This window comes from Pungitius pungitius, chromosome 10 (assembly GCF_949316345.1).
Source record: "Pungitius pungitius chromosome 10, fPunPun2.1, whole genome shotgun sequence".
In the NCBI taxonomy this organism is placed as follows: domain Eukaryota; kingdom Metazoa; phylum Chordata; class Actinopteri; order Perciformes; family Gasterosteidae; genus Pungitius; species Pungitius pungitius.
In genome coordinates this window covers 4,697,978-4,711,246 of record NC_084909.1, presented here as the reverse complement: position 1 = coordinate 4,711,246, position 13,269 = coordinate 4,697,978, and the positions used below count along the sequence as shown (strand labels likewise).

At 42.9% G+C, this 13,269-nt stretch overlaps 1 protein-coding gene across 2 annotated transcripts; it reads left to right on the top strand.

The window, feature by feature from the left end:
• Positions 1-1,894: 1,894 nt before the first annotated feature.
• zeb2a (zinc finger E-box binding homeobox 2a) lies at positions 1,895-12,191 on the top strand. 2 transcript variants are annotated; one of them, XM_062564853.1, is made up of 7 exons: positions 1,895-1,988; positions 2,083-2,271; positions 2,494-2,708; positions 4,635-4,740; positions 5,011-6,893; positions 7,412-7,592; positions 9,348-12,191. In XM_062564853.1, the coding sequence occupies exons 3-7, from the start codon at positions 2,679-2,681 to the stop codon at positions 9,914-9,916; spliced, it is 2,769 nt and encodes a 922-aa protein (XP_062420837.1). In that variant the 5' UTR covers positions 1,895-1,988; positions 2,083-2,271; positions 2,494-2,678; the 3' UTR covers positions 9,917-12,191. The 2 variants fall into 2 exon arrangements, with proteins under 2 accessions (XP_062420837.1, XP_062420838.1); XM_062564854.1 differs by lacking the exons at positions 1,895-1,988; positions 2,083-2,271 and having other exon boundaries at positions 2,557-2,708; positions 7,412-7,514.
• Positions 12,192-13,269: the final 1,078 nt, after the last annotated feature.

Genomic DNA, 13,269 nt, shown 5'->3' with positions numbered 1-13,269 from the left:
ATATATACTTGTATATACAGATACGTATGTGATGTATATGAGGGGCAAACACTGAGGTATACATGTACATCTATAGAGACAAGGTGAAGTAAATATTAGAGCTCAGCAGAGCTACTTGTTCTATCTTGTCTCTTGAGTAAAGAAAAAACCCACACAGCTCTATTTTACTAAAATGGTATAATGACATCCTTCTATCCCCCTTCTCTGTTGGAATGTGTGTGTGGGTGGGGAATGGGGTGCGTCCATGCTTTAAAAGAAGTTCAGGATACTTGTAACTGCAAGGAATTATTATTAGGGCTGCAACTAACAATTATTTTGGAAATCGACTAATTGTTCAATTATATTTTAGATTAATTGATTTAAAAAACAGCATTAAAATGCTTCAATTTCCAACCCTTTATTCTGAAACAGAATTCAAAATTCACATTGCAAAAATACTTCAGAAAGTACCGGTTTCTCCGTGAACATAATAATAATTCATAAAAAATAAAGAAAAATACAATCAGTAAAAAGGATTTATTTTAACGTCAGAACTAGTTCTCTATAGTACACTCACAGACACACACACTCACAAACTCTTACACACTCACAAACACACCCCCATGTTCACTTGAAGCTTATTCATTCAATTATTACCATCAATGTAGTAAGTTAAGTAAATGTATACACCACATCTAAATACAAATATATATCTAAATACTAAATATTGGCGGACCGGGGTGGTGTGTTCATGGCGGTGGGTGGATGTGAGCAGTCGAGCGGCAGAGTTCTGAACATATTGCAGTTTGTTGAGGATTTTGTTGGGTGAGCCCTGGAGGATGCTGTTGCAGTAGCCGAGTCTGGAGACTATGAGGGCATGGATGAGAATTTGTATCTGAGGTTGAAGAAGGCAGTCTTGGTGATGTGGCTGGCATGGGGTAAGAAAGAAAGGGTGGGGTCGTGGATGATACCGAGGTTGCGGAGCAGGCTGGAGGGGGTGACGATGGAGCCGACAATGTTTAGAGAGACGGGCTGAGCGGATGAGGGGAGTAGGGCCGATGATGAGTATTTCAGATTTATTGCAGTTGAGTTTGAGAAAGTTCTGTTGCATCCAGGATTTTATGTCAGTGAGACAGGCACTGAGGGTGGAGTGAGCGCCTGCAGTGATGGTCTTGAAGGAGAAGTAAAGTTGGGTGTCGTCGGCGTAGCAGTGGAAGTTGAGGCCATGACGACGGATGATTTGTCCAAGGGGAAGGATGTAAATAATGAAGAGGAAGGGACCAAGCACGGAACCTTGGGGGACACCACGGGTGACTGGGGGGGCATCTTTGTATTGTTGTTGTGGAATTTGAAGGCATGGAAGTGAAAAGTGATTTCGGTTTTGGTGGCAAGACATTCCAGTTGACAGCCCTGGATTATAGGCTTCTTAGTTAGCTGCTTAAATTTAAGGGATCACCGTGTCTCCCTTTACAGGCATAACATCAACTACCGCGCAAAAATAGTAAATGCGCAAGCACAGTAGTCTACCGTATATGACAGCATTAAAAAGTACAAAGTACAACAATAACTTAAATGGGACAAAGCAATATATACAAGACAACAGAGTGAAAAATGAATGGTTCAAAAAATGCTATAGCTGTCTTGCTAACTCCACCACTACTGCTGTTATCAGCGAGCTAACGCTAGCTTGATCCGCTGGATGGCGATAGAACAGCAGCAGCTTCAGGAAGCTTCTCACGTTCCTCAAGTCAAAACCGGTCAACATGGTGCATTGAGTGACGTAATGATCGCGCGATACAACAAAACGATAATGAAATTCGTTGCCAACACTTTTTAGCGAATTCATCGATTTGCTGTTGAAGCCCTAATTATTATTATTGTAGGGCAGACACCTTCAGATTGGGATAATGTTAGGGAAAATAATTCAATATTTAGGTTTTTTGTCATTTCATTAACAGATGAGAGGAAAGACAAATATGAAGCTTTCCCTCCAGAAGGAAACCAAACAGGTGAATATATATATTCTGTATTTATAAATACATGGTATATTTATATATACTGTATGTATATATATATATACTGTATATCTATATGTGTTTTTAGGGAAGCTGCTGAAGGGCGTCTCCGGGCTCGACGAGTACTTTGTGAAACGTGAACACGGAGGTGGTCACCCGGCAACCATCGCCGAGTACTTGCAGCGCAGCGACACTGCCATTATTTACCCAGAAGCTCCGGAGGAGGTGCCGCGGTTGGGCACCCCCGAAGCCATCACCCAGGAAGAGAGCGAGCACGGTAACATTTAGACTCAAAGTCTTGAGGGACATGTTTACATATGTGTTGTTAGTAGTGGTATATGTCCATAGCACAGTGTTATGTGTTTATTCATATTATAACACAAGTATTATGTCAATAATGCTGTCATACTGATCACAATGAAAGTTACATCAAAGTTAACTTAATGCTTTGGCACGCCCCGACCTTTGACCCTGTGACCTCTCACCTCTCTGGCTGCAGACCTGCTGTCCGGCTCACCGGGCGACTTTTCCCAGCTGCTCACCTGTCCATACTGTGAACGCGGCTACAAGCGGCTCTCCTCCCTGAAGGAACACATCAAGTACCGGCACGAGAGGAGTGAGGAGAGCTTCTCCTGCCCACTGTGCGCGGACTCCTTCAGCCTCCGCTCGCAGCTGGAGCGTCACATGACCACGCACAGACCCACCAGAGACCAGGTGAGCCTCACTTGGTCACTAACACCTGGTCCTCTTAGGTTTCCAGTGATATAACGCATTCATGTGCCTAGCCCTAAATAGGTATAGGTATTAGGGCTGTCTATGTAATCTATGTAATTAATGTGGCTGAGATTTATGCAATAAAATATTTTAATGCAGTTAACACAACTTTGTTTACTTCCGGTGAAAAGTTGATGCCTGAATCAAGACCGGTAGTTGAAGATGGAGAGTACTTTTTGCAATGAAAGCAAAACAAACAGCGGCACGACATACACCAGAGGAATTCCTCAATGTGTCAAACAAAAAGGGGTTGAGTGGCAAAAAGACCCCTTAATGCGCTGCTAGGCTAAGCTAGCTGCTAAGCTACTTCCATCTCAACATCTACCCTGCGTGGCACACAGTCTGCAGAGGACCACCATTGTGTCCCGAACAGTAGACGTTTTTCAAATTACTGTTGAGATGAAATGGTCATGGCTCAATGTCGGGACACTGGTAACACAGCTGTTAAATTATGTTGAGAGCAAAGTGCACAGGGACAGCATTATTCATAATAAATGGTATTTTTGGTAAGTTTTAATCGTGATTAATCGCTAAAGCTTCAGTTTTTTATAACTGACTGTAAATTTAAAATGCCTATTAAGACTATTAAGAAGTAGTTTTATAAAGACTATTTAAGAAGAATGAATTCTCTGAGAACTTGGAATGGATTTTGCTCTGGAGTTTTCCTTGAGAAGACTACATGAGGTCATCTCAATGTCGAGTGAGTTCCTCTGGTTAGTCTTCAGAACCAGAGCTGAGGAGCTTCACACAGAGGAGCTACTGGATGAAAGGAGGCTTAATGTTAATGAATGCTCTCTCTCATCATGCTGCTCCTCCACAACTGGGAGGGCCCTACCTCCTTCAATACACTTATTTTAACATAACCATCCTTTGAAAAATCCTTTCTCAATTATTATTTAATTTTTTATCCTAAAAACACAGAGTTAGCTAACTATTTAATAAGTGATCTATTTAAACCCCTTATGATCTAAGCTTCATACCTCAGATCAGCTTCAGAGAGGAACTCTTCGTACCTGTGCCCCCTCTTACCCCCCGAACTCTCTCAATCAGCCAGCAGATGGTCGTTTCCCTCAGCAACCTTAATCCCCAAATGCCTTTAAGTGCTTGATTATTTGTGTACGTCCGGAGAGTTAAACCCTTAAAGAGAGACGAACAATCCAACAAATTATTTATGTCTGTAACGCAAGTTCCCAATCCCAAGCTATTTTTAGTTAGATCCCCTTTTTTAGTTTTACTCGGATGGGCAGCGTTTCACCTTTAACTTCTCCTAAAATCACTACTCGCGAGATCTCCTAGTGGAAACCCTGAGAAGTGTATGAAACTCAGGATCCCAGTAGCCGTGCACCTGTCACACCTGTCACCACAGCACCGGCGTCTGTCTGGAGCAAAGAGGTGAATGTTGTGAATAGGGATTATGGTGGATAAATCGGGGAGGCCAAATTGTGTGCAAAACTGTGCCAGAATTTTTAATGTCGTAATCACAGTTGGGTCAAATGATGTAGATGCCCAAATATTTGAATTCAAAGACAAACTGGTGAAAAGGCAGTTGTATTCCTGGAGAACAAAGGCTCAGAGCGAACCCGGTTTTATTTATAGTATAACAAGTTACAGGGAAAAAAAGATAATAAAATGTGGAACAAAGACAGAGATAAAAGTGTTGAGAACGTCCGGAGATCTTAATCTACAGTCTCTCTATCACCATCCAGCAAAAAGCAAGAACTACCCCAAAAAGACAAAACTAAGGATCTTTGAGTCTTTATCAGATCCGCCTCGCTCTCTTCTGCCCCTTGTCCTCCTCCGTCACTCTCTTCTGTGCCTCGTTGTCCTTCATTGCCTCACTCTCTTCTTCTGTCGCTCCATCTACAGCCGCAGGTCAGCGACAGCGCTGGAAACCGCAAGTTCAAGTGCAATGAGTGTGGAAAAGCTTTCAAGTACAAACACCACCTGAAGGAGCATCTGCGTATTCACAGCGGTGAGTCAACTTTCATGCTCATCTGATCTAATAATGATTGACATTAAACAACCATCCCTTTATTCATCTTCACCTTTTCTTTAATATCTTTAATTATTTCCAAATCAGAAAGCGTACGGCTGCTTTCTCTCAAACACTTAACTCAGAATAGTGACAATGAAATGTGATGTTGATCTGTATAATTACATCCAGATGTTATTTTGAACCACAAGATGAAGCTGTATCATTAGAAGCTAGAATCAGGTCTAAGCCTTTGGTGTTTTTTTGCAGGTGAGAAGCCTTACGAGTGCTCAAACTGCAAGAAGCGGTTCTCCCACTCCGGCTCCTACAGCTCACACATCAGCAGCAAGAAATGCATCGGCTTGATCGCTGTAAACGGACGAGTGCGCAATGGGAACAAACCCGGCTCCTCCCCAAACTCCACAGCCTCGTCGCCAGGAAGCCCGGCCTTCGCGCAGCTCCGCCACAAACTTGAAAATGGGCACCTGCTCAGCCATCCAGACCAACAGGGTCAACTGGACCTCAAAGCCGAGCCGATGGACTTCAGCGAGTACCGGCTGCTGATGGCTGCTCAGCACGGGTTTGGGGGATCTGGGATCTACCTGAGCAGTCGTGGTGAAAGCCCGGTGGGAATCCATGGCTCCTCACAGAGCCCCCTTCATCATCTCGGAGGCCTTGGGCTGGACCTCCCACAGCTGGGCTTATCGGGGTCCTTTGCGAACAACTTTAGTGAGGTGCAGAAGGTGCTTCAGATTGTGGACAATACAGTTTGTAGGCAGAAGGTGGATGGCAACCCGGAGGAGATCTCCAAGCTCAGGGCCTACATGAAGGAGTTGGGGGCCCAGATGGAGGAGCAGAAGCTGGCCCAGGCCAGTTTTCAGGCTGTGGGCAACGGCAGCCCTACAAAGAGCATCATCGACTACACACTTGAGAAGGTTAACGAGGCCAAGAGTCTGATCGACGACTCCAAGAGGCAGACTGACATTAAGAAGGAGAGGTTCAACCACTCCACCGATCATAGTGGGGAGGAGAAATCTCACAATGACCAAAACCAGTTCCTCCCCTTCTCCTGCCAGTACTGCATGGAGACCTTCGCCGGGCCAATCCCTCTGCATCAGCACGAGCGCTACCTGTGCAAAATGAACGAGGAGATAAAAGCCGTCCTGCAGCCTACGGACGGAAGGGAGGCGGCGCCCAGCACCAATGAGCGTGCCAATAGCCCCCTCAACCATTTCAAGGAACACGTGTCGGTGCTCAAGGCCTACTTTGCCATGAACACTGACCCCAATTCAGAGGAATTGCTCAAGATCTCAATTGCGGTCGGACTTCCTCCGGAGTTTGTCAAGGAGTGGTTCATCCAGTGGAAGAGCCAGAACCACTATGGAGCCAGTCTGAGGAAGAAATCGCCTCCTCCACTCAGCAGCAGCTTGGATATTAACCACAGCTTGAGCCGGACGCCAAAGTCCATTCAGACCGCAGATTCACACCAAGGCTTCGCTAACGGCGGCGCTTCCCACAGACTCACAAAGGCCATCAAGTTGACAGCTAACCGGCAGACAACAGCCGACAAACCACTAAACCCCTTAGACCACTTGAGAAGCAACACTCCGTCACCCCTCAACCTCTCCTCTGCTTCCTCCAAGAAATCTCAGAGCAGCTGTTACACTCCCAATATCCTAGCTTCTGAGGAGTCACACAAGGATTCACCACTGGATCTGTCACTTCCCAAACACATGGCCCAGAAGCTAATGGCTGTACGGGAGAATCAACATAGACCAAACGGTTTCAGAATAGAGCGCGATGGAGGAGAACAGGTGTCCAGGCCAATGGATCTGATCCACATCAAGAAAGAAGTGTTGTACTCCGATGGTGGAGGAAACTCCATCCAGCACATGGAGAAGAGCACCAGTCCCATCTTTGGGATCAATCCATTTTCTGGCGGTCACGTCTACACCTCTCTGCCCCCTCACGGGGCCTTTCCTCCACCCACCTTCATGTCTGCTCCCCGGGCCTCCATCCCGGGCCTCAGACCCTACCCTGGCCTGGACCCGATCAGCTTTCTGCCACACATGGCCTACACCTATGCTAACGAGGCCGCCACGTGCGTCGAAATGCAGCAGAGGAGAAAGTACGAACGGAAACAACATTTCCAGGTAAAACCAGTGATCTCCATATTGTCTGTGTCTTTTCAAGTCCTCAAACATAAATGAAGAGAGGTGTTGCCACATTGATCTCTAAACCATTAGTCAGATATATCACCACATGGCCTATTACAAGCTCTTCTTTGTGGGGACTGAAGATGAGTGAATGTATTTAGGAGCCTTAACCCTGCATAAACTTCCTTAAGCCCACAGCACTGAACAAAAGGTGCACTTGAACTTATGTAATAAAGGAGGAGAAGATAAAGGGTAACTCACCCATGAGAACTAAGGTGGTTTAAATGAGATGTTAGAACTTAGTTATTGTTCACAAAATAACCCTGCCTCTTCGCTCAGAACCTTCTTTTCCCATATGTCCACTAAGTGTGTCCTGGATGAAGGGGACTTACCCAGGTTGGGCCTTTAAGCCCTGTCCAGACGTAGGATCATGGAGGTCTGAGCAGGAGGTGTGTCTGGGCCTGTGGCCGACAGGTGTGGATTAGCAGACCTCCTGAAGCTCTCTCTGTGTGCAGGGTGAGCTGCTGGATGCCACAGCGGACTATCTGTCGGGCCTGGATGACCTGACAGACAGCGAATCGCTGCTGTGCAGGAAGAAGATGAAGAAGACTGAAAGTGGTATGTACGCGTGTGACTTGTGCGACAAAACATTCCAGAAGACCAGTTCCCTCCTAAGACACAAATATGAGCACACAGGTATATATAACATTTGGACACTTCTTTTATTTACCCCTGTGCCCTCTCCATCTTTTTGGTTTCCTCCTCTCCTCTTTGTTTGGGATTGGCTCACCTAGCCCCTGACTAGTCCTTTTGTTTCCTGTCTCCTCATTGGCTTACCTAGCTCTCCTACCTGTGATTTCTGTGGACTTTAACATGCTCCTTTCTTCACAGCGGGGGATTGTCATCATATCCTGCTGAGATGTTTTTGTCTTGCCGTGTAGGTGTGGGGTTTTCATTGTGTGTGAGCTCTGAATTTTAAAGTGTGGTATGACTATAAGTGTTATGAAGGTCTCATTCAGACTGTCCCAAGATGAATTAGGTTTCTCCACAAATGAGCCTGGAACTCCTTTACAGGCTTGAATCGGAATCCGAATTAGAAGCCATTCATTGACAAATATGTTACACATAAAGGAATTTGACTTGGTGAATTGGTGCCATATAGGAATAAAATAGATTCAAATAAGATAATGTAAAATGAGATAAAAATATACATGCAAAAATGTAAAGATAAGCAAGTTAAAACTACTGTACGGACTATATGTCCATATACTTCCATGGTGAGAGAGACCACTGTGCAAAATTTCCAGGATAGAGTATTGGGTCAATGACCGATTGCAGCTCCCCCTTGAGGATCAGGGTAATGAGGCTCTCTAGAAGGACTCCACAGCGGTGATGGGCGAAGGTGGGACTGTGTTCTTCCTGAAATCCACAACCATCTCCACTGTCTTCAGAGCATTGAGCTCTAAGTTGTTTTGGCTGCACTACTTCACCAGTTGGTCAATCTTCAACCTGTAGGAGGACTCGTCCCCACCACAGATGTACCTCCTGGACGTTCTTTATTATTATTATTATTGTAAACCAGAACTACAAACGACATGAAGAAGATGTCACTTTGTATCAGATACTTTTTTCTTTCTTTTTTCTCTGGTTCGCTCTAAACCAAACCAGCAAAGCTTCCTTTTTGAAGATTTACATTTTTTTAGCAGATGTTTTTTAAATAAAGTTAAACGAGCCGCTGCTGTTACCATTACCCGGGTAACGAGCTGAGAGCTGTTCCACTGTCGCACTGTTACACTCTGTTGCATCACGGCTCGTTCACAGCCTTCCCCCCTGTCATTTCACACAAGAATGGGCCGTCTCGGTTAGTTTTGCTATGTGTGTAACGTGTGTGTGTGTGTGTGTGTGTCTTACAAAAGACTATGCCAGTAATGGTGGATGTCACAAATGTTCCAAGTCTATTTGTGGATCTGCCTGCATATGTTTTAGTGAGGAGCTGTGCATGTCCTGCATTCTTTGTGTGTCTGTGTGTGGTTCAGCAGCCTGAACCATGTTTCGAGTTAAAGGAAAATATTATGACTCGTACGGAAGTCGTAGTAAATCCAGGTGTGTGTGTCCATATGTTTGTGTGTCTGAGTTACGACTGCTCCTCTTTGCATTTGAATTTGGTGCCATACACAAAATAAAACACACTTCTGAATTTTCTATTACATTTGTGAAAAAATATATCTAAGCATTTTTTAAATTGCAGGAACATACACTATTGATTTGTATATTAAAGGCAGTACCTTGACAGTCATAACGTTTTTATCAAATGTCACAATATTCAAATTCAAGGAAAATTACTCCCAGAATTAAGCTAAATTCCACGGATGAAAAACATATTCTGCCAATTGGTCCTGTTGGTCCTCCAGCCTCCTCACTCTTCTTCTGCTGTCTGTTGTGTGTCTGCAGGGAAGCGTCCTCATCAGTGCCAGATCTGTAAGAAGGCCTTTAAGCACAAGCACCACCTCATTGAGCACTCACGCCTGCACTCTGGAGAGAAACCCTACCAGTGCGACAAGTGCGGGAAGCGCTTCTCCCACTCAGGCTCGTACTCGCAGCACATGAACCACCGTTACTCGTACTGCAAGAGGGAGGCCGAGGAGCGTGAGGCAGCTGAGAGGGAGGCAAGGGACAAGGGAGGACAAGAAGGAGGTCTGCAGGTGGAGCCCACCGAGTTGCCGTTGAAGAGCGCCTTCTTACAGGGTCTGGGCCCGCTAGGGTACTCTGATCCTGAGGACCTGCAGGAGGACAGCGGGACAATCCTGAGGGACGGCAGCGAGGATGAAGAACGGGAGGAGAGGGAAGACAAAAAGATGTACAAGGAGGTGACAGACAGACGGGAGGCCGGTTTCACGGAAGAAGAGGAAGTGGAGGAAGAAGGAGACAGCAGGAGGGACAAGGGCAAAGACAGAATACAGCTGATGGAGCAGAGCTCACAAAAAGGGAAGACAGAGAGAAAGTCACACCAGGAGGACTGAAACAGAGACAGAGATGCTCCCCAACAATTGGTTTGTCCTGTTTTTCAGAAACAGCTTTTATTTGGAAGGGCCAAAGACAGATTACTGAGGTTTAATCAAACAAAGCATCACAAATATGTTTCTGTCCTGATTCTTGTCAGGGCAACGTCTTCTACAACGTATCCAAACTTAACAATGACTCCTACAAAATGTCCAAATAATGTTTCCTACAACACGTCCAAACTTAATAATATTTCCGAGAATGTGTCCAAACATAACAATGCCACCTATAACTTGTGCAACCTTAACAATGTCTCATAGAACGTGTCTAACCTTAATAATGACTACTACAAGGTGTCCAAACTTAACAATGTTTCATGCAATGTGTTTAACCTTACTAATGTATCCTACAAGCTGTCCAAACTTAGCAATATCTCTACTCCAAATCACCTTACAATTTAATTTAATTGAATTCATTTAATTTTAATTTTCGCCCAAAAGTTTCAGATTTGCCTCAGAGGGCTTTACAGTCTGTACACATGACATGTGACATCCCCTGTCCTGAAACCTTTGCATCAGCACAAAAATAAAACCTTAGGGAGAACGGCATTCTGTCCATCTTTCCCCCGGGATGGACAGAACGCAATGTGTTCAAAATGTCACCTATAATGTGTCCAAACATTTCTTATACAAGCTGAAAGCTAAAAGCATACTTGTACCGTTAGCTACAGCCTGCTTGCTAATTACGGCTACTTAGCTAATACTAACATGTATCAGCAGCTACAGCAACTCAATTTAGTCCCAACTGAAGATGGAAAATCATGTAAAACACATTTGGGTTTCTAGCTGAAAGTCAGATGTTTAACATGGAACTGTGCAAGCATTTTCCTGGATACCAAGTTAGCGGTTAGCTCTCCAGCTGCAGTTGTTGATCAACTACCCATGATGATTAGCAAAGAAACGCACTTCTTTAAAAGGTTTTTTATCAGATATACATCTGAATACAAAAATGTAAAATGTGAAACAATTTTGATTTCGATTCCTAATTTGCACATTAAGGTTGTTAGTCAAATAACAAAGAAATATAAAACATCAAGTTCACTTTCAAATGATCTGTGTTCACTCCTCGACGGACGGAGCATGATGACGAAGAAGAATCCACATTATGCTAAAATAAAAGAGTAAAGTAAGTAATTATCCAAGGTTAATTACTGTTGAAGCTGTTTTTAATATGGAGTGTTATAAACGCCTAAACGCTGTGTGGTGCTATAATATTCTTAATTTCCTGTGTCTAGTTGTGTTTGAAACCCCGCATCAGGAAAATTGCACTAATCACTACAACATAAAAAAACAACTTAAAAAGATGGAAAAAAGCCTTGAACACGCGACCATTTCCTGTCAGTGTTATTGTTGTACTTGTCTTCTACTTTGACGTTTTTTTATTTTGATCCTGTTCCTGAAGATTTCTTTTGGTTTTTGTGAAGGAACATTTGAACCTGTGGGATTTTGAAAATACAATGTTGATAACCCAGTCTTAAAAAGAGAGTAAGTGGCGTATTATAATAAAAGGACAGAGCATTTGTGTGTGTGTTGACTTCTCCAGAAAGCCTTATATGCAAACCTTTTCACGTGTCATTCTGCAAAGTGCCATCCCTGTACAGCGTGCTCTCTTCAGTGTTAACGCCACTATGGCACTCTCATTTGTCTGTGTTAGCATGGGTAGACCGCAGGTTGCTAGTTTACATACGTTTGTGCAATTTTCTCTACTTGTTTGTTCCATGACAGTATTTCTTCTCAGTATTATTTGTTTTTGTTGAATTTTCCAACATAAATTTTCTCTCTGAGGTTCTTATTTGAGAATTTACCATTTTATTTATGTGAGTCATTTTATATTTCCTAATTGTATTTATTCCATACTGTAGTGTACAGTATTAGTTCCTCACAAATAGGTATATTTTAATAAAAAATATTCTGTCATTGACTATTGGAGCAAAAAAGCGTTCATGCATACATTTCAATTATTTTGTTTTTGTCTTTTGTTTGGCATATTTTTCTTTGAAATTACTGGAAATTCTAAATTTGTTGAACTTTTGATACAATGATTATTGTGTAAACACTGTATTTTTGAGAGTTAAATCCACATTATTCATACCACTGATAAGGTGACAAAGGACGAATGATGACGATGATAATGTCTGAAGTATTATTATTGAATTTTTATTTTCTTTGGAAATGATCATGGTTGAATAAATGTAGCCAAATTAAATTGTATTAAAACAATGTTTTTCTTCTTGTACTTGTGTTTGATTCATTGACAAACATACACACCTTTAGTAATGATGACGGTCTCTTTTCACTCAGATCCATTTGATTTCTTAAAGATTAGCTGAGAGGTTTTCTAAAGGATCACTTTTGACACAACTTAAACTATGTAGACTTTAAAGTTAATATTGCACGCATATTTCATAAACCACATATTCCCAACATTTTGAGGCCAGGACAGCAAGTTTCTGTCCTTGCACCTATATTTTTCACCTTATATTTGCATCCTTTAGGATTCAAAGGAATACAAAGAAATAGTTTATGCATTTCTTACTCCTAGACGAGATAACTGTAATCTAATTATCAGCCTGCTCTCAGCAGCAGTTGCTCCAGAACGCTGCAGCATGTATGTTAACTAAAACTAAGAAAAGGAATCATTATTCCTTGTAGCGGAGCTAGCGCTAGCGGCTTCTTGGCACTAACACACGGACTCTTTGAATTTCATAAATACTTAATTTTTTTAGCAATCTGCTCGTTCAGGAATCAGGAAACATATTGCCATCATATGTCAGACATACAAGGAATTTGACTTGGCGGAGGGTGCATGAAAGCAGACAATGGCCAACAGACAACATAGTGCAGGGATAAGAGAAAAATATAATAAAATATATGCTATGGGTTAGTTATGTTAAAAATAGAAATAAAAAGTGCACCAGCCAACAGAAAGTGACAAGTGAAAGTAACAAAGTGTATGTACATGTGGAGAGTGAAGAGTCAGTCAGGGGGGACCCGGGCTCTGTAGAGGACACTGAGAATTCAGAAGAAGAAAGTTTGTATGAACGCATGTCCCAATAATACACATTCCAACTTCCAGTGAGCTCCTCCACGTGAGGAGAACGGCCCTGAGAAAGCCAGGGATATATATACAGTATATTTTTTAATTATAATTTGGAGAGACTGTCAAGTCCAAATGTGAAGCAGAAAAGGGGAAATTCAAGCTTTGCTTCCTGTTATTCTATTTTGTCTAAAAGGAATATTCTCGCAATTATCACAACTGATAACAGCCACACTACACACACGCACATACACATACTGATCTATTACCAACTGCT